At 35.7% G+C, this 21,045-nt stretch overlaps 1 protein-coding gene and 1 non-coding gene across 2 annotated transcripts in view; both read right to left on the minus strand.

Moving 5' to 3' along the window:
- LOC149779885 (uncharacterized) overlaps positions 1-21,045 on the minus strand; it is a 71,483-nt gene that overhangs the window by 30,880 nt on the left and 19,558 nt on the right. Inside the window, exons 9-15 of the mRNA XM_089936568.1 lie at positions 16,378-16,489; positions 11,240-11,335; positions 10,707-10,835; positions 6,680-6,775; positions 4,303-4,398; positions 3,840-3,935; positions 3,294-3,446 (exon numbers count right to left, since the gene is read on the minus strand). Coding sequence (XP_089792694.1) covers positions 3,294-3,446; positions 3,840-3,935; positions 4,303-4,398; positions 6,680-6,775; positions 10,707-10,835; positions 11,240-11,335; positions 16,378-16,489 — 778 coding nt within the window. The remainder of the gene's footprint in view (positions 1-3,293; positions 3,447-3,839; positions 3,936-4,302; positions 4,399-6,679; positions 6,776-10,706; positions 10,836-11,239; positions 11,336-16,377; positions 16,490-21,045) is intronic.
- On the minus strand, positions 2,249-2,325 carry Trnap-cgg (transfer RNA proline (anticodon CGG)). The gene has a single exon. It is a non-coding gene; the product is annotated as a tRNA-Pro (tRNA).

Raw genomic sequence — 21,045 nt, forward strand, 5'->3', positions numbered from 1 at the left:
CTGTATTGTTCACTTACTGGATGACTGATCTTACCCATGGACAAGTGCAGTACCATATTCCATTATCAATTAATACCATTAGGTAAGTAATTCCTTCTAGTTTTTGTTGTCACTTCCATTATTAAAAGAATCACATGGCCTTGTAGTGGTATTTCCATGCTAATTAAATATGCTATGACTGTATTCAGTCACTTTATGCTAACACCTGTTTGAGGTCAAGATTCTGCAGACCAGATCAGATTAGCGATGCTACCAATAGGGAAATGAGGCTACCCATTGGTATTATGAATAATGTACCAATAAAAGGAAATGTCATATGGTTACTAGTGTAAATTTCTCGTCCAGTGACATTTTTTTTAACTTTCCGATGGAACCGACAGCAATTTAAAGTACATCTGGCATCAGCAACAATAAAAAACATTAGCCGCCTAAGTACAGGAAGAGTACACACACTTTAACCAAAATCTTATATGTTGGGAATGGAGAGGTCGTTATACTTGCAAAGAAAATTATAGACAGCATGCAAAATGGTCATTCTTGGGATTTAACCTAATGGAGACTATATGGCTATAACTATTATGAATATTTAAACCTTGAAGGAGTATGGTATGTATTTTCATAGTTTACATTTACTGTTTCATTTATTAATGTTTTCTCTCCTGACAAAAGCTTCAGCAACACATAGGCAATAAATAATTATATTTTAAAAAAAAACAATAAAAAAAAAACATGAAGACCTGAACTTTTTCTCTCTCCCTCTCTCTCATATATCAGACCACATTTTACTTTGATCACAAGCTGCAAAAAGAAAAATGTGATGGAATACATATGCATCCTTCTCTCTGTATCTCTCCACCCCCCCCACACACAAAAAAAAAAAACAATCGGAAAAGGCATTTTAGTATTAATGATGCAATTTACCTATTGATGGCAATCTGAAATAGCATACAGTGATACTTTTAATATTTATGAAACTGGAAGTTATTTTAATTTAATTCCACACAGCATCATGAGTTTCATCCTAAAAGTAACTCAATACATTTTTTGGTCAATGTCATTATATGTAGCTAAAAGTATATGGAAAATCTGCCAAATTTGCTGATCCAACTTATCCTCTGCATTGACTTATAGGCCAGCAAATACAGCAATTGTTCTCCTGTATTTTTATCACAGATGAAAACTAAGCATTTCTCTTTGAAGACTTTATTAGATCCAGTTTTCCTGAAGCTGCTTGATAGATGGGATACAGTTGAACTAACCTATCATACATTCTGAAAAAACAAAAACAACTGTATTCATTACAGCACAAGAATATCCCCAACTATTCTGCTTGTCATGTGTTAACATGTCTAAAGCATTTAGTGTATTTCTAAAGTTTTGTTATTAAATAAAGTCTATAATTATTTTTCAATCATAAACCAAAAGACTTGAAAATGTAAATTCATGGTGCTAAGGTTTATATTATAAAACAAATATTATATGGCATTGAAGATCAAATGATAGGAGTTAGATAAGGTGAAACACTAAGAATTGACAAGGACTAGTTCATAAATATGTACCCAAATGATTAGGGTTAGTTAAGGTGACACAGTGATACATGTGACTAGTAAAATGTGGTTGATATATATGAACGCAAATAATGTGTTAGATAAGATGACATAGTGAGAATGGGCAAGAAACAGTACACACTGAAAACAGAACTGGGACATGCATATATACCAAAAGGAAAAGGTCATAAATCCAAATATCATTCTGGTGATCATGAGACAAATGAGTTTGTATATCATGTGTTTGAATAGACCATATGTGTTAAAATCAAGAAACGCTGGAACAACAAAACTTGCAAGGATGTTCCATTACACAGTGTTGTAACAGCTACCAACTGAATTGACCATACATGTTAAGATCAAGACAAGGCTGGAAAACCAAAACTTGGAAGGATGTTCCATTACACAGTACTGTAACAATGTCTTCTTCTTGTTACCATGGTTACTAATCAGTGTGATTTGTGATGTGATTTGGATTTTTAACGTAGCTTTAACAATTTTTCAGTCATATCGCTACAATGTCTGCAATGTGGCAGTTTATAGTGATGTCTAGCACTGGGGCATCATGCCGCAGACATGTAGCATGATGTCCCACCCAGTCACATTATCCTGACACCAGGCTGACCAGTCCTAACACTAACCTCTTAATACTGAGCGCCAAGCGAGGCAGCTGTTAGTAACGTTTTTGTAAGTCTTTGGTATGACTCGGCTGGGGATCGAACCCACGACCTCCCGCATCCGAGGCGGATGCTCTAACCACTAGGCCACCGGAGCAGTCGGTTACTAATCACTTCAAACACTATTAAGTTCTCACTGGTGAACAATTACGATCATTAATGGCAGTATAGATGCAAAAACATGTTTACTAACATTTGGTTATTGTATGCCCACCTAAACATACAAAGTTGATCTGGCGTCTGATATGGATGTTCAATCTATATTTCCATAAACCATGATCAAACTTCAACTCTTTTAATTACCATCAGTGATGTCTGTGCAAATGAAATTTCTAGATGCACCAAATCAAACGTTTATAAATTCTAATCTGCTCTGAATTCCATTTACACATGTATAGATGAAAATATATGGAAAGCGTAACAGAAATGTTTTGTTCCAACACTAGGGATGAAGCTTGACTGATACTGTATATAAATGTACTGCAGCCGGAAGATCTCAACATATCCCAATGCCATACCAAACTTGATCTTTTTGTTACTAGAAACTAAACAAAACACATAGTTTTTGTGTATATATTATCTTAATGATTTAAACTGTGTCTAACAAAGACATTCATTTACTAATTATATTGTGTCTGACACAGACTTTCACATACTAGTTAAAATGTGTCTAACACAGACCTTCACTTACTAGTTGTGTCTAACAGATTTTCACTTATTAGTTATATTGTGTCCAATGTAGACTTTTACATACTAGTTAAACTGTGTCTAACACAGACTTTCACATACTAGTTAAACTGTGTCTGACACAGACATTCACATACTAGTAAAACTGTCTAACACAGACTTTCACATACCAGTAAAACTGTGTCTAGCACAGACTTTCACTTACTAGTTGTATCTAACACAGATTTTCACTTATTAGTTAGTTATATTGTTGTGTCCAATATAGACTTTTACATACTAGTTAAACTGTGCCTAACACAGACTTTTACATACTAGTTAAACTGTGTCTAACACAGACTATTACATACTAGTTAAGCTGTGTCTAACACAGACTTTCACTTACTAGTTTGTCCTCCAGCATTTTCTTTTCATGGGCCTTGGCTGTTTCTAGAGAGGCTATCTGGGATTCCAGTGAGGAAACTTTTACCTTCAGCTGGGTGTCAGTATCAATTTTCTCTAATTTTATGTTGCTCAATTCAAGTTCCAGTTCCTTTACCTGCATGAAAGTATGAGGACTCATGTCATTTGTCTAAATGTTAACATTTTAGGTTGGGCAAAAAATGCCAATACAGCCCCAAGAAAAATGCCAGCCTTTATTGGATAACAGCTTACTCTATGAATGGCTCATCAAGATTAGTTTTTGTTTCCTAATGTGTATTATAGATAGTATTCTACAAAGTTTATTTTTCTAAAGTATTGCATAATTAGGATATGTTGTAACTCTAAATCTTTGGGGTAAAGGTGTGATATAAATCTAAACTTTTAATTCTGTTTAATGAAAACAATTATTAAAATAGATTTTTTTGTGCTTCTGTAAAAATGTGTTATATATCTATTTTCTGGTCTGTGGTCTGCATTTGGGAGAAAAATTATAAATATTCAAACTTGCCTGTTTTTCATGCTGTACATCTTTGGCTTTGGCCAACTCCCAGTTTTCCAAGGCCCTCTTTTCAGCATCCTCTAGCTTGGCTTTCAGCTGTTCAATCTGTAAAATGAATAGTATTTACCCCATATAAATTGTAGAACAATGAAGACAGATCCTGATCTTCTAACACATTATGTACTTGGATATTGATACATCAGCTAATACAGTATTATAATATACCCAGTTTTTGACTTCCTAACAAAATACATTGCATGGGACAAGCCTGTAAATTATCCAATTAAAGAACAATGTCATGCACTCACTGGATGCTGTTTATTACACGTGTGGTTTGCTATGTGGGGTTTAATGCCATTTATCAGCACACAATATGCTATATATGACAGCCATTATATTTTGCGGAGCTAATCCCAGGAAAAAAACCATCTTATCTATACTCCAATTATGGATCAAATAATAATACACTTACTTCTTTATGTAAATTTTCCCTCACAGCCTCACTGGACTTTTGTGACAGAGCCAATTCTTCACTGTCCTCTACTATCTTTGAATTGAGATGTGAAATCTGAAATAAGGCAAAACTGGTGTGAGTAACATGAGTGCAGTACAAAGTAATGCACCTAGGAACGGTATGGCAAGACACAATGAATCCTCGCAGTCTCAAAATTTAGTGTGGTTTATTGGGTTTAATGCAATTTTCAGCACTTGATAGACTATACATGGTGGCAAGTATATTTGGTGGACAAAGAACCCAGGAAGAACCTAAGACCCAAGGGAAGCAATGACAAGCTTTCTCACATACCAATGCTGGTCAAGCTGAAACTAAAGCCAATGCTGACAGAGGTGAGATATGAGTGATTTGCACAGGTGAGTGCACCAGACTACTTGGCCACCTGGATACCCTAACCATCATGAGTACACATTTTCAAAAGGATAAAATAAACAAAAATACTTCAATAAACTTGATATACTATAAGTGGTAAAAACATTGAGATAATCTCATCTGATCTAGTGGTTTTGCAATCTTATCACATGCACTGCACTACCATCCTTTTCCTGAATACATGCATAACTGTAAAAAAAAAAGTGTTTTACCAAATGCTCAAGTAACTAGTGAGCATATATAAAATTGTTAATATCCTTTAACATAGTATTCATTAACAGACTGGTCCTATGTCTTTACCACTATTCAGACAATCTGAGGCTTGGAAATTAGTTTACAGACACAGATGATCAAATATCCCAATCCCTCTTAAAATACAATCCCCGTGTAAATATACATTTCTGTAAATATCCCAATCTGTGTAAATATCCCCATTCCTGTAAATATCCCAATACCTCTAAATATCTGAATCCACCTATATACTAATCCCTCTATTAAATCTACCAATCCCTATAAATATACCAATCTCTAAGTATCCAATTCCTCTAATATCCCAATCCCCCTAAATACCCAACCCTGTCTTATACCAATCCCCCTAAATACCCAACACTCTAATATACCAATCCCTATAAATACCCAACACTCTAATATACCAATCCCCAAAAATATACAAATTCCTACAAATATCTAAAATACCAATCCCGTAAACACCCAATCCCTTTAATATACCAATCCCCGTGAATATTCAGATCCCCTTAAATATCCAATCTCTTAAATATATAAATCCCTGTAAATATCCAATTTATTTAAATATACAATTCTTCTTATTTATCATATGCATTTAAACACGGGTGGTGACATTTGTGAGATTTCCTAACAATTATATCAGCATACAATAAAAAATAGTATGCCTTATAGAATACACAGAGGTACAGCTTTGAGAGGCTATGAGACTAAAAATGGCAGAAAAGCCATGATCTAATGCTCAAATTACAACCATGACTACAACTGTACAATAGGGTGAATAATTATGTGATCTATACTGGACTGACACTGTTTGGGTGCTTGGAAAAGTTACACATCAGAAATCTCCATTTTAATCAGATCAGACATGATATTTTGTCTGATTACCATGAACCTCCAATGTACTCATAAGTCCTACTTTAATTGTTTTTTTTTCTTCTTCAAAGAAACAGAATTCATTATTATTTTAATAAATAAGTGGGGGCATTTATGTTTTTCCCATGCGGCTCATTTTACTCAGGTTAGATTTGTGTTAAGCTTAGGACAAGTAAAGTTACATCCAAAACTGATGTAATTAAGGCTTTCTCTCATGATAACTTCTAAACTGATTTTATACATTTGCATGTGAATATAATTATATACTCCAAGCATCTGTGAAAGATGCTTTCATCAACATCACACTCTGTTAAATGATAAACTGTTGTCATTCTTACATATGCAATTGCACATAAAAAAATATGGTTGATGTTGTTGTTGTTGTAGGGTTTAACACCATTTTTCAGCACACGATAGGCTATACATGGTGGCCAGTATTAATGGTGGAGGAAGAACCTGGAAAATCCCGGAAAGAACCACTGACCCACGAGAAGCTACTGGCAAGCTTTCTCACATAACCACATTAGCCGAATCCGAGACTTGAACCCATGCAGACAGAGGTGAGATGGCAGTGATCCATAACGTAGAGAGCTTTAGACCACTCGGCCACTCAGGGCCCCAAAAAATATGGTTGAAGTAGATGAGAATAATAATACCCCAAATATGCATGGACACAGATTGAATAGGAAAATAAAACCTTCTGATACAACCATTAAGGCAAGATAAAAGACTTTCTGAATTCCTGCTAAAAATCATATCCATTACATTAATTTTTTCCTATCATGCCTATGTGCATATTAGCTAAATAGACACTATCATTTCTGATGGTATAAAACAAGTCTACCTGGTCCTCTAATTGTGTTATCTTTTCACTCCAGGAAGATTTAATTTCAGTAAGCTGTTCCCTCATCTCAGCAACCTTCTTCTCCAAACCTTCTCTCTAAAAAAAGCAACAAAAACAAATACAAACTATCAAAGTCTCTTTCTTCTCAAAAAACTCAAACAACACTGAATTAAGTTAAACTTAATTTCACCACAATAATGAATTATATTGATTCTGTTATTATTACTTATCTGGTTAAAGAGAAGTAAAGATTTGTGGTTAGTGAAAAGTGAAGATTTGTCCGTAATTAGAATCAAAGCCATATATGTTTTGTGCAGTACTGCAAGAAGGAAATATCAAGAGTTTTTACCAAATGTAGAAATATTAATGTCAGTTTAGCATACATCCCAACTAAAACTGTTTACCTCATTACTGAAACTGTTTGAATATGAATGAAAACTTTTAGCAATGAGTGAATTACAAGGTGCCCTGCTTGCTAAATTTGGCTCAACATAATAAAAAGATAAACTTTGTCAAAACAAAAGAGTAGTGTATCCATCCACAATGGATAAAACTATACTAAATGATGTTTTACAAGCTGGTAATCAAACTAATGCAATGGACAAAAAATATAAAGCTGCATGCAAACAAATAATTTCTGGTATTATTACAGTACAAAAACCAAAATTTAAAAAGAAATGGCCATTACTCCACTAATTAATAATATTGTATACACATAAGTAATCTCATGGGAAATAGAAGACTGAACATTTAAAATCATCAAAGGAATCAAAATATAGATCTGCATTTCAAATTTGACTGAAATGAAATAATCCATGATAAAAAAATTATGTGACAAAAACAAGAGTTTCTGACAAGGAAAAACAGGGCCATAACTGTAAATTAGAAATATCTGGGCATAACTCTTATAAATCTGGGCTATAATTCTTACAAACCATAAAGTGCAAAAAGTGCATAAGTATAATACCATGGTAAACACTGCTGTTACTCTTTGATGATCATAATGATGTATGTCTAGTTTAAACTTTTTTGTGTTTTTCTATGGATATTTAATAGGGGGTTCTGAGAGCACATGGTGTATTTTAGTACATAGGATCTTGATACCCAATTGCCTAGATGACTATTCTAGCCACTTTTCTGTTTCTTCATAATATTGTTAAAAAAATTCAGTAAAATCTGAAATATTTTTCTGCATATAAATTCATATGTATGCATGATCATACAGAAGATAAGTTCATATACATCATGGAAAGAAATCAATTTCATTAGTAAAATCTATTTCTTCTATAATACTTGTTGTAATATAATAACTTAGAATACATCCACTACTTCCCAAATCCTGTCCTGCTAAGTTAAAGAAGACATTTGCCACCTCTTTATGCATGTTTTAGCAACCAACTTGTTAAAATATTTTTAGATTATGAAAGTGTAAATCTGACAAAAATAGTCTCCTTTGAATAAAGCAACTGTCACCAAATCATATCAGGCACCAGCTATTTCCCACGCAGATATGCATGCTGTTCCAGAGATCTGAGCGAGCTTACAGTTTATATGGGTGTGCCTGTATTATGATTCTGAAAGTACTACTGAAGAAACATACTTGACTCCAAAAATAGATTTTTCTCTTCAAGAATGTTCCCTGGTCATAATATGTTAGAAGAACAGGTCCAAGGAGGATGGAGTTACATCCCCTTGCATCCGAACTGTCCCTGTTTCCAGTCTCCTAATGTACATGAATTAGCTTCAATCTGTGTTTGATACAGGGTAGGTAAAGCAAATGGTTTATACCAGGATGAGATTTAGATAAAATATAAATTATCTGCTCACACAAATATAGCAAAAGTAGAATAACTTGCATCATATGAAAGCCGCTGAATGGGCTGGAAAGGTAGACTATTTGACCCACCAGGTAAAACTAGGCCCTTTGGGATAAAAAGTCTGTGTGGTAAAAGCTAGAGACTGTTGTCTCTGCTTACCATCCAATGCCTTAGATTATGTCCACTGGGGTGCAGTTGCACTCAAATGTTATCCTAATGGCATTCACCTAAAACTTGTGATCTGATATTGAAAGAAATGAATTTGGTCAGGAGTTAATTCCTTTAAGGCTGAGCAGATAAGCCATCATATCCAGGACAATAATGCCTTCAATGAAATACTGTTCCTTCCCTCTTTGGGTGTAAAAAGCAAGCAGTTTCTCCATCTACCAATTGAATAAGTTCACTTCAAGTACCTCTACAGAGTTTTGAGAGGGTTATACTGCTAGGACAAAGAGTCCAAAGAAGATAACAGTTTTAGGATAAATGACTGATTTTCCACATGGTAGCAGTTTTAAGAGAAATGACTAATTCCCCATTAGATGGAACCTGATTCTGGCTATGAACTGTCACAAGAGAAACTAAATCATAATGGTGAAACTGCAAAGAGTATGGGTCAACTGACATGGCATGTATCTCCCAGATTCTGCCTGCTGTAGCTAGAGTGACTAGGAAGCATGTTCGGTATGTGAGGCAAGTCATGGACATTGGTTCACAATATGTCCTATTTAACCGTGCCAAAATCCAAGAAAAATTCCATTTTGGACAAGACTACACAGCCTTCAGTCAGAACAAGTTAATGTTCACAAGCCAGGTGAAGCCCTCCCAGTGTCCTTAGAATGAAGGAAATGATATTCTTCAACAAAATCTATCAATCCTGTGGGTGAGAAGTGAGGTATCTGAATAATTTTATGATAATTGCTTCTGCTTTTTTAAATATCAACATTATTTTCAAACACTTATAGTTTGCATATTGATACAGAAAGAAATGTTTTCTTAGTAAGCTGACATAAGCAAACAGTACTAATACTTCATATGGCATATTGATTCTTGTCATATTAATCAATATTGATGAAAACTGTACATCAATGAGCCCATATTTTAACCAATGTTGATGAAAACTGTACATCAAAGAGCCCATATTTTAACCAATACTGATGAAAACTGTACATCAAAGAGCACCTACTTTAACTAATCACTATTTAGTTATCAGACTATTCAAAAGAGTTCAGGAATTTTGTATCTGGAGTTAATTCTTTATTGCATAACCAACATTATTATAATGTAGTGTTTCTGTTTTGAGCTGATTGATACAAAAACAAATTACCCTAAAAACTTGATTCATCTGGCCAACAGTTTACATCCGGAAAAGTAGGATGTGGCGAGACAATTCTGGTGTTCCACAAATATTCATCCCAAGTTTGACATAAACAGATGAAGAAGAGACAACAAGAATGGGCAGAAGAACTTATGAACAATAAGAATCGATAGAGGAACAGATAGATGATAAGAATGGACACAGGAACAGATAGATGATAAGAATGGACAAAGGAACAAATAGATGATAAGAATGGACAGAGGAACAGATAGATGATAAGAATGGACAGAGGAACAGATAGATGATAAGAATGGACAGTTGTTGTTGTTGTTCTAGGGTTTAACGCCATTTTTCAGCACAAGATAGGCTATACATGGCGGCCAGTATAACTGGTGGAATAAACCCTGTAAAACCCAGGTAAGAACCACTGACCCACGAGAAGCTACTGGCAGGCTTTCCCACGTACCCACACTAGCTGAGCCTTGGACTCGAACCCACACAGACAGCAGTGAGATGGCAGTGACCCGGAACGGTGAGCGCTTTAGACCACTCGGCCACTCGGGGCCCCTAAGAATGGACAGAGGAACAGATAGATGATAAGAATGGACAGAGGAACAGATAGATGATAAGAATGGACAGATGAACAGATGGACAATAAGAATGGACAGAGGAACAGATGATAAGAATGGACAGAGGAACAGATGATAAGAATGGACAGAGGAACAGATGAACAATAAGAATGGACAGAGGAACATAAGGACTTAGAGATGCATGAGTAAAGACAGATAGATGGAGAAAGTTAATCCTATATATTGCCTGCGTCTCAAAGCAGGATAATAAATTTTAAAAAAATGGTCAAGATGCAGAATCAAACTACTTTAAAAAGGTTATTCACCTCTTCCTCCAAAGCCTTGACACGTTCATCTCCTGACAAATTCTGATCCTGAAGACGATGATCTAAAATTTGTACTCGCTCTTTCAAATGTTCTATGTGCTCATCTTTCTCCTCTAGAAGCTTGGTAGTCTACAATCAGAAAAAGATGAATGTTTGCTATTCTTTACTACAAGAATAAAATGATACTAAATTATACATTGACTTAAACTGTAATTGTATCAATAACTCTGCAAAACATTTTACAGAACAAAATTTTATGTAAAATTTTATAAATAATGCCAAATAAAAGGAACACTGGCCACTTGATTTAGTTCAATCTGAACTCAGCTTTCATGAAAATTACCTCAACTTATAACATAAATGTACAGAGGGTTTCATAAGTTAAGAGGATGTAGGTAGATGGATGACATCTTTCTCTATTCAAGTGGTATTTGTTAATGAAATGGAAATAATAATAATAATAATAATAATAATAATAATAATAATAATAATGTACATGTTACTGTGTAATATAAAAACTTTCGACCACTTACCTTGTTCTTGTACAAATCAGAGTTTCTGACAAGTGTTTGGTGTTCGTTTTCTAACTCTGTCATCCTTGCCTGCAAGGACTTCAGCTGATTGTACTTCTAAAACAAGATGATGGTAAATAAAGTTTTGTAGCTAAATTTGTCTCATCAATATTTCCCTGATTATAAAACATTAACATTACCACCACACCTCAACAATCCAGCCCTCCCAAGCTTGTTTTTAGCAAGAAAAGTGATAAAAGTTGACTGTCCACCTTACTGAAAGTCAAATAAGAGTGATCTCCCCTTGGATACGGAGACTGATGCCAAATCCTATGCATGTCTTAGTTACTATTGGAATGGAAGTACATTCTTTATCAGGTTTTATAATAACTGCAGGATGTTTGTGCTGTGTTTATGACTGGTAAAGTATCATGAAAAAACAAAAACACATTTTACTCCTAAAATTGGTTTCTTCTTCAAATAAGTTGCCCAATCATAATGCATTGAGAAAATAAGTAAGAGGTAGAGGGTGTCACATTCCCTAACCATAATAAAAGTTTCCTCTAAGGTCCTCTAATGTTCCTGATGCAGCTTCAAATCACATTAGAGATCGCATATAAATGCCTGGACACAGATTGTATAGTTATTTTCTTAATGTAAATAATAAAATGATATTGTCATTCAGAAGCTGCTGAACATCTCTGAAAGGTAGCCTGCTCTGCTGTAGCTATAGGAGCCATCAGGTCAAACTGAACACTTTGAAATAAAAAGTAAAAGGAGAGAAAGTTACCTCTGCCCTCCATCTCACAGCCTGAATAATGTCAGTTGGGTTACCTGTTACATTTGAATACCATCTTAGTGGCTACTACTCTAACTTTGCAAGCCAATATGCACCAGAATGCATTGGTCCTGGGTTAGTTCCTCATAATGGAGAGGATAACATACAGTATACAAAATGACGGAACCTAAGCAGAAATACTGTCCCCTATTGAATGGTAAGAACAAACAGTGCTTAAGGAGTCCTGTAGGTGTCCCTAAGAGAAAGGGTACAAGGTAGACAGCGATTTCAAGACAAAGGTCTGAATTTCCATGAAGGGAAACCTGTTCTTGGCAGTGAAAGTAGTTATGAGTAAACTTGACCCACTATGGTGGAACTCTCAATAGTTAGGATCAATCAACAAGGTAGTTATCTCAGTGAGATTCCCTGCTGTTGTTAGAATGACTAGGAAGCAGGATATGTATTAAAGATGAGTTAAGGGAGCTCGAGGCATTGGTTGAAAAGGTTGCTTTATTTAGCAATGTCAGAGCCCATGAAAAATTATGTTTCAGATATGACGAACTTTGAAAATTCAGAGAGGTCTTTGTTCTAGTCTAAATTCTAACTTCCATTATGTAACAACATGTGTAAGATTATAGAATGGTAGCTTTTACAACAGGTATTAGCCAGCTTTCACCACTGGAAGGGAAAATCTCGACTTCCAAATAGATTTTTAAACTATCTGAGCAGGCAGGGAGAAAGCAGAATTTCCCTGGGAGTCAACAATGCCAAGTTTAACAAATCATTTATTCATTACATGTTTTCCACTTGAGGGGAGCAATCAGAATTAGACAACACTGAATCCCTTGTGTTTTGTAAGACTCAAGCAACAGAGGAGAGAAGGACCAGCATATGAAGAAAGGGTGTCAACTGCTCAGGCTTTCTGACTTAGGACTGGAGAGACAATTATCTTAAACATTGCATTCCACTAAAGGTTTATGAGAGGTAAATTCGAGTGGGTACAAATTCAACAACAGACCAACACATCAAGGGGAGAAAGAACCATTATAATTGAATCAGCTGAATCTAATGGGACATTAAAGCCACTAAAACATTTCAGCCTGCCCAGGATGCGGTGGACTTGGATGTGGATTTGTTGGTGACAACAGCACCTTAAACTGCTCAGCCACCTGGGATCCAAAAAATTCAATTCTCTGGTAGGCTCTCACTGAGATGATTGCATGACACTTTCCAGAACATGGCAGACTCAGTTAAAGAGTTTTTCAGAACTCCATGTTCAAATAAGTGAAATGCCTGACTGAGACATCTGTCCTTGTTGTCAAGGAAGCCAAGGCAAAGCACTGAGAAACAAGCAATATTTTGGCACATCTTGGTACTAAATTGATTGGCTTTGTGCTTTGCAGAATGTCGACCAGGCAGTTTCAATCACTATCACAGACGAGGTTAAGAACAGAAACATGACTCTGTTCATATTTTTCATGAAGCTACATGGTCTGATATTCAGACTGGAAGGAAATGTCCAAAACTAGTAGGCATATTCATGTATAAAAACATCATTGACTCTAGGAAGACCTAAGAATGAATGGGCATGCGTAGGCATGCATCTCAGAGGACTAGGCTTCCTTAATCATGTTTAGAACCGTATCTTAGTGTCCAGATTCCTAGTGTCATGCCTGAATGAAGTGGATTAAGGTGTTTCAATCCATGATCAAAGTTCTGTTTTGCATACCATTGGGGGCTCCATCCAGTTTTTCTGATTTTTCCGTGGAAATGAGGGCAGGGTTATGGGTCATTGGGTAAATGAGGTGTGACTCTATGGAGGCCTTTTGTGATAAAAAAAATGTCTTTACTATGGCTTCCCATCTTTTTCCACCAGTTGAAGTTCAACTGATGCAGCTGTGGGATTGGTTAAGTGAATACTGAGCTGCTCTATTCCCATATGAGAGACTTACTTCCAAATCCAAGTGTCGTCGGAGTTCTTGATGAAAGGAATTAGGCTACTGTCAAATTGTTAAACAAACAGCAGTGGAAACCTAGTCAATCATACATCCCACTGCTATAACATTCTGAATCTGCATTATATTAAGGAAGGACACACCATACACACCAGTGACTGGCTTGGTGACGCAGGCTGGGTGGGACAGTGAGTAAATGCTGAGAATCTGTGCTGGTGGGACACAGTTATCTCCAATGATTCACTATGTATATCCCCAGTGCTGGTACAGGGCTTCCACAAAAAACCCGTCTCTATAGCGTGTACTGTGTCAAGATGGAGCTGGAACCAGTGATGACAATGTCCAGTACTGGATGAGAGGGTTCATCAATTCCAGTGCAAGATATGCTTAATATGCTTGGTGTCAGGGTGCTGCAACTGTCATGTCCAGGTATAGAACACTATTTGTGTTTTGAAGCTGTGAATGGGTTTAGAAAGAAAATGATCACCGTACACAATTTTTGCTGATGAACATTTGATATGATTAGCATTCCAGTCAGGGCCGGTGCTGGGACTGGCAAAGCCAGCTGCCTTTACATTATATGTGCCTTTCAACCAGAAATGGTATACTGGTGAATCTTTATGCCTGAAATGAGTATACTGGATAAACTGATCCCTGTACCCAATTCCAGTGCCAAATACTTAGTATAACTGGAGTCTGAGTTAGAGTCAGTACTGGAACTGTAATGTTAAGTGCCTGGGCATGGCGTCTGGGTCAGAGTCAATACTGGAACTGTAATGCCTAGGTTCCCAGGCATGGAATCTGGATCAGAGTCAGTACTGGAGCTGTAATGTTCAGATGCCTGGGTACTATCTGTACCAGGAAAATCAATCACTGTACCAGGTACTAGGAGCTTAAGGTGTAGGCTGGGACTGACAACACTGTGTACCTAATACAAGTCTGAATGGATCACTATACCATGTCAGTTTGAATGCCACTATATTGTTGTTAAAATGTGAACTCCCTTAGGTGAGAGCATTTGAGGCATCAACAGAGACAGCAGTGACAAAAAGATTAATGGAGTCCACACCTATAATCATGTGTTCCTCTTTCACTCATTACAATTAGCAAGTAGTAATGATGGTTACCCATAATGTCTCAGGCCAATTGGAGTGTATAGGCCACACACGACTTGAAAATCACCCTGTATAACATATATGTATATGTATCGGGTGGTTGACATTAGGTGTAGCCAGAGATGTTTACACCCCATGTACTTAATTCTGCCCACTTTATTAACATCTGGAAATAGAGAAAACAGGAAGCGATGTAACCTACTGACTGGATGATCAGAGATTATTCTCGGGGGGGGGGCGGGGAATACATTTCACTGGCAAAGATAATAAGTAGAAGTCATACCTCTTTCATTTCCTCAGTATATGGTGAGAAAGTCTTCTATACATATGGACTAAATTAGACACTGTTACTAAAGCAAGAACTTGTTCTTGCTAAAGAAAGGTATATTCTGCTATTCTGGTCTGAATGATGACAAGGCTGACTACATACAATGAATTTGTTGTTGTCAAAAGAGATCTATAATTGTTATAAATTTTTTTTTTTCTTCTTCCAGATTCATCTATTCTGTTATTTATTCTAGCACTACTACTCATCCAATCTTAGCCAGTGCCTTTATTAAGTTGACTAAAATATGCATATTTTTTGGCACAGGATCTGGTGCATTTCTTCCATGATTCATCTGGACTAGAAGAAGAAGATTCACACCAACATTTTCAAAATAACTTGTATGCTTTCATATTAGTATAAGTTATTACAATCAGACATGTGTTTCAGTGTCCTCTTATTACTATGATAATTACTGGAGTTAACTCCTTATCCTTGACTGACACTTTTTGGAATGTGAGTTATTACAACCAACCATGTGTTCCAAAGCCCTTTTATTACTATGATAATTACCTCAGTAAAGTCCTTATTCAACTGATTAACATGTATTAAAATAAGAGTTATTACAGCCAACCATGCATTCCACAGTCCTGTTATTACTGTGATAATCATCTCAGTAAAGTCCTTATACAATTCATGGACATGTACTGTAATAAGATTTATTACAGTTAACCATGTGTTCCATTGTCCTTTATTATTATGATAATTGCCTGAGTAAAGTTCTTATGGCTATTCTATTTAAACACACATGGTACCCAGGGAAGGTAGTTTAAAAAAAATGTATGCCACAGTACTTTGATTTCACAGAGGTCACAAAATTCTAAAATGCAATCTATGGGTGAGTACCCCGCCTTAAAAGTACCTTCCCTGGGTCCCAGGTATGTTTTACTGGAACAGACCTTATACAATTGACTGACATGTACTGTAAGAAGAGTTACTGCAGTCAACCATGTCTTCCATAGCTTTTTTATTAATATGATAATTACCTGAGTTAATTCATCATTCAGCTGATTGACCCTTTCCTCAAATGTCAGTTTCTCTCTTGTCAGGCTGCTGACAAGTGCGCTGTGCGCTGAACATTGTTCCTCAAGATTACCCCTGTTAATGAATAAAAAAACAAGATGTGAAGGCAATTAGTTATTATAGATTACTGCATTTGTATGGGAAAATATGAACGAGTTTTCGGAATGAATACTGTACGAACTTGTGAGTGCAGTATATTCTTCCGACAAAACGAGTTCATATTTTCCCATACAAATTCACTAACCTTTTTTTATTCTACCTAAGGTTTAATTATATAAACAAAATACACTATAAGAAACAACGTAAATGAATGAATGCCGTATTCCAAACTAAATACACAAGCGCAGATTTGACATTACAAAATGACATCATTATTAATGCGCACATAGCTCCGCCCAGATAAATTTAAACTTAGTCGCGCTGTCGACATAACTTTCGAAAGAAAATTGCGTGTCTAGTTAAAATTGAAATTTGCAGTCATATTGTGAATGAATGCGCATTGCAACGACTTTTCCATTTGATCTGGAGTGAATTATTTTAGTATTTTGTTTCGATTCGATGAAAGTTTGTGATTTTGGACTTGATTCATCTGTGCAAATTATACATGAAATACATCGGATTGAAGTGGCGCAGCAGAAGCGTATTTACGTCTGCAAATGTGTTTCTGTTTCTGTCACTGAATGTTTGAAATCATAACGTGGGAAAATATGAAGTCTTTCAATTGCGATTTTCAAAAAGACGCTATGGAATTTAATGCTTACTTCATTTTGAGTGCAGTAAGGAGGATGCAATTGCACTTATCATAGAAATTACAGCACACTTTCGAAATGTGTAATCCAGATTGAAAACCTATGACATGGCTCATGTAATTCGGATTTGCAGAATTAAGAAAAACATTTTGAGGAAATTCAGGATGTAAAACTGTAAGTACATTTATTTTGCCATTCTTATCACCAGATAAAGAATACAGTATATTCCTTGTCACTTTTATGTTATTTGTAAGGACATAATCGTCCGTCTTTTATATACTGTAGCTAGCCTAAATCCGTAACATTGTATCAATGCGGAATGTGCCAAAAAAGCTGGGTTGGTTTTTTTTTGCAGTCCACGAAACAAGTTTTAGTTCATTCAGAAACAAATTTAAATAACCACAACGTAAAGAGCCTCTTACGCGAGTGTATATGATTTGTTTACAAATCAAAAGTGCTGGTGTCTGCGTCATTGCTTGTTTACAACAGAAAGTAGTTTCTTTATTCACGTGAATGCTATACGTGTATTGTCGCGCGCGTTCAGTATCGGGGAATACTGAACGATTCCGACAATGTAAAGTTAACGGGGAAAAAAATGAGCATTTAATAATATAATATACTAATATGTCAATTTGCTAAAGATAATGCGAAGAGATTAAATACACATTTTCTAACTTTTAAAAAGCTATCAAAAGTTCAATGACAAGTCTTTACACAAGTATTGGATGTCACATGATAAATGTTGGAATTTATCAAATATGCTGTAGAATAACCACTAAGGGCATTACAATCAGGCAAATATATTATTCTATCAGCAAAGATAGATTTTCTAGGAGGAACATACATGTAGAAAGTCCTTATCCTACAATGCATGACTGCTATCCAAGCTCAGCATATTTATTTGTGCCTTATTAAACAGACTTTTTTTTCTGACATCACATCCATGATGCCACATTGTCTCCAACTACTTTATCAGATTAATTCCAGAATTTCAGTTATCTGTGTTTAACAACATTCCTGAGTTCACACTGAATTTCTCAGTGTAAAATATCTTATCATTATTTCCATCTAAAAATCAAACAATTTCTAATGATTATTCACTTTTCCTTGTTTAAATGTACCAATTGGACACCATTTTGTTTAAAATAATTTTTTCCTTAGGTATGTGATAAAAATAATCAACCATGTGTATTGGTTTGGATAGGGATTTCCCACTTGTGGGTTCAAAAGAAGTTTGCAGGAACTTTAAAAAACCTTACTTAAGACCAAGAATTATTACCCTTTGGGCTTTTTTTGTTCTTGTCCCAAATTAAAATTGATACATTCAATATATTTCCTGAAGTCACAAAGTCTTTGAGGTGGTCCCGAGTGGCCGAGTGGTCTAAAGCGCTCACCGTTACGGATCACTGCCATCTCACCTCTGTCTGCGAGAGTTCAAGTCTCGGATTCGGCTAATGTGGTTATGTGAGAAAGCTTGCCAGTAGCTTCTTGTGGGTCGCTGGTTCTTTCTGGGGGTTTCCCGGGTTCTTCCTCCACCATTTATACTGGCCGCCATGTATTGCCTATCTTGTGCTACAAAAAAACCCACAAAGTCTATGATAAATTTCTGAATACCATGAATTCACAGTCTATTGCAGAAAACCAGTTTTGTGGATTTTGTTGCTGCTACAAACCATAAATAATCAGGCTCCTTCAGAGGATGTGAGAGGCCCAGACAACTTCGGGGGTTTGAGACCCCTAGGCCCTGGTTATATTGAAATTTGGAATGAACTGAATGCTGAAACAACCCCATATAATTTACTACATAAAAATTTAAAAGACAACTAAGAACACAACAAGAGTAATTAAGAGAACTAAAAATAGAGGTTGAAGCCTTGACCAAATGCCTCCTCCCCCTCTGACTGGGCATGTAAATAATAATAATAAAAAACTTAAAACAATCATGGTAGTTCCATTGAAACTAAAGGGTCCCTTCTCCAATCCACAAATTTAAGTACAGTAACAAATGCCATTTTCTGCAAAACACAAGAATTAAAAGCACCAAAATAAATTTAACTCAATCTGAAAAATGCCAGCATGTTGAGAGAGATCTAGTTGTTATAAACACCTTGTAAAAGATGCAAACATGTGGAATGAGATTTTGTCATTACAAACAACTTTTAAAAGATTCAAACATGTGGATAGATCTTGTCATTACAAATGCCTGGTTGTTATTGTGGGGTTTAACGCCATTTTCAGCACATGATAGGCTATGCATGGCAGCCAGTATTAATGGTGGAGGAAGAACCCAGGAACACTCTGGGAAGAACCACCGACCCACGAGAAGCTACTGGCAAGCTTTCGCACATACCCACATTAGCCGAATCCTAGACTCGAACCCATGCAGACAGAGGTGAGATGGCAGTGATCCATAATGGAAAGCGGTTTAGACCACTCGGGGCACCACAAATGCCTGGTAACAGATCTAAGCATGCTAAGAGAGATCTTGTCATTGCAAACACCTTGTAAAGATTCAAGCATTTGGAGAAACCTTGCAATTACAATTATGTTGTAAAAATTCAAGCATGTGGAAGGAGTAAGTCAATAGTCACCTTGTAAAAGATGTAAAGATGTGGTGAGAACTTGTAATTACAAATGCCTTGTAAAAGATTCAAGAATGTGGACACAGATCTTGTCATTACAAACACCTTATAAATAAAGAGTCAAGTATGTGAAAAGCTTATTACTACAAACACCTTACCCAAAAGAAGCTTTGTTTAATGATACAGACATGTTCTATTTTGGTATCTGAGATGTTTTAATATACATAGGGAGGGCTGATAAGATTCTATCGCCTGATGTCCTGTAGTATTTATTCTCAAAACTGGACAATTTAACTTTTCCAAAGCACTAGTCTGGGCCATGTGGTTTTTCATAATTTAAAACAAATTGGGCAAGCACTAATTTTTGCTCATTATTCACTTTATCTAACTTTATCTGGCCATTCATCCATATGATCATGCCAAATGCTTGAATCTACATTCATTCATTCACATCCTGTTATATAACACACCAAAAGAAATCATTGATAATGGTCATATGTGCAGAGTTTACCTCATTGATACTGGGCAAATGCTTAAAACAAATCTTGTTTGACTGAGTGGTGTGGTTTAAACAACATTGTTATACCGATGTTTACTAAACTCAAATACCTATAAGCAGATCAGATTTTTTGAGTTAATGCAAATAAATTAAAGTTTTGTTTAAGGCTATTGAAATAAAAGTAACTATTCCTTCATTTTCATTGATTAAACAGGAGATCAGCATTCAAATATGACAAAGATTTTAATGTGAAATCATTATACTATTTAAAAAGCTGTATTCATTTCTATATAAAATGACAGAAAGTATGTAATGACCACTTTATAAGCAGGTGTCAAGTGAGGTGATCTTTATTACATTGCTAAAATGAATTGACTCGATTATTTTCTCAAAGAAAGTAATAAGCAAGATCCTAAGTTGGAAAATTCACATAAAATTGGAGGGATAAAATGAAAAGGCTGCCACTGAAGTGTGAGGTAACAATTTCTCCTTTCAATCAAAGTTAAAATCTGGCAGTGAAAAAAAAACAACAGCAAAAATGATTTCTTTTGTTATTTTTATGGATTAGAATGCATGCATTATATCAAATCTAGGCAAGTGATTCAAATTCTGGGACAAGTGAAAAGGTAGGTGGGACAGGAAATCTGGAACTGCTTACCCTGAACAAGTGAATGAATAATTAATCAGCCATGGTATCTAAATTGATGCAGCTTGATCTCAAGTCAAATAAAAGACCTAAAATAAAACAAAACAATCAAACACGTGTGCTGTTTCACCATACATGCCTCAAACCCATCAAAA

This window comes from Sinohyriopsis cumingii, chromosome 16, assembly GCF_028554795.1.
Source record: "Sinohyriopsis cumingii isolate HCF-2022 chromosome 16, ASM2855479v2, whole genome shotgun sequence".
NCBI classification, from domain to species: domain Eukaryota; kingdom Metazoa; phylum Mollusca; class Bivalvia; order Unionida; family Unionidae; genus Sinohyriopsis; species Sinohyriopsis cumingii.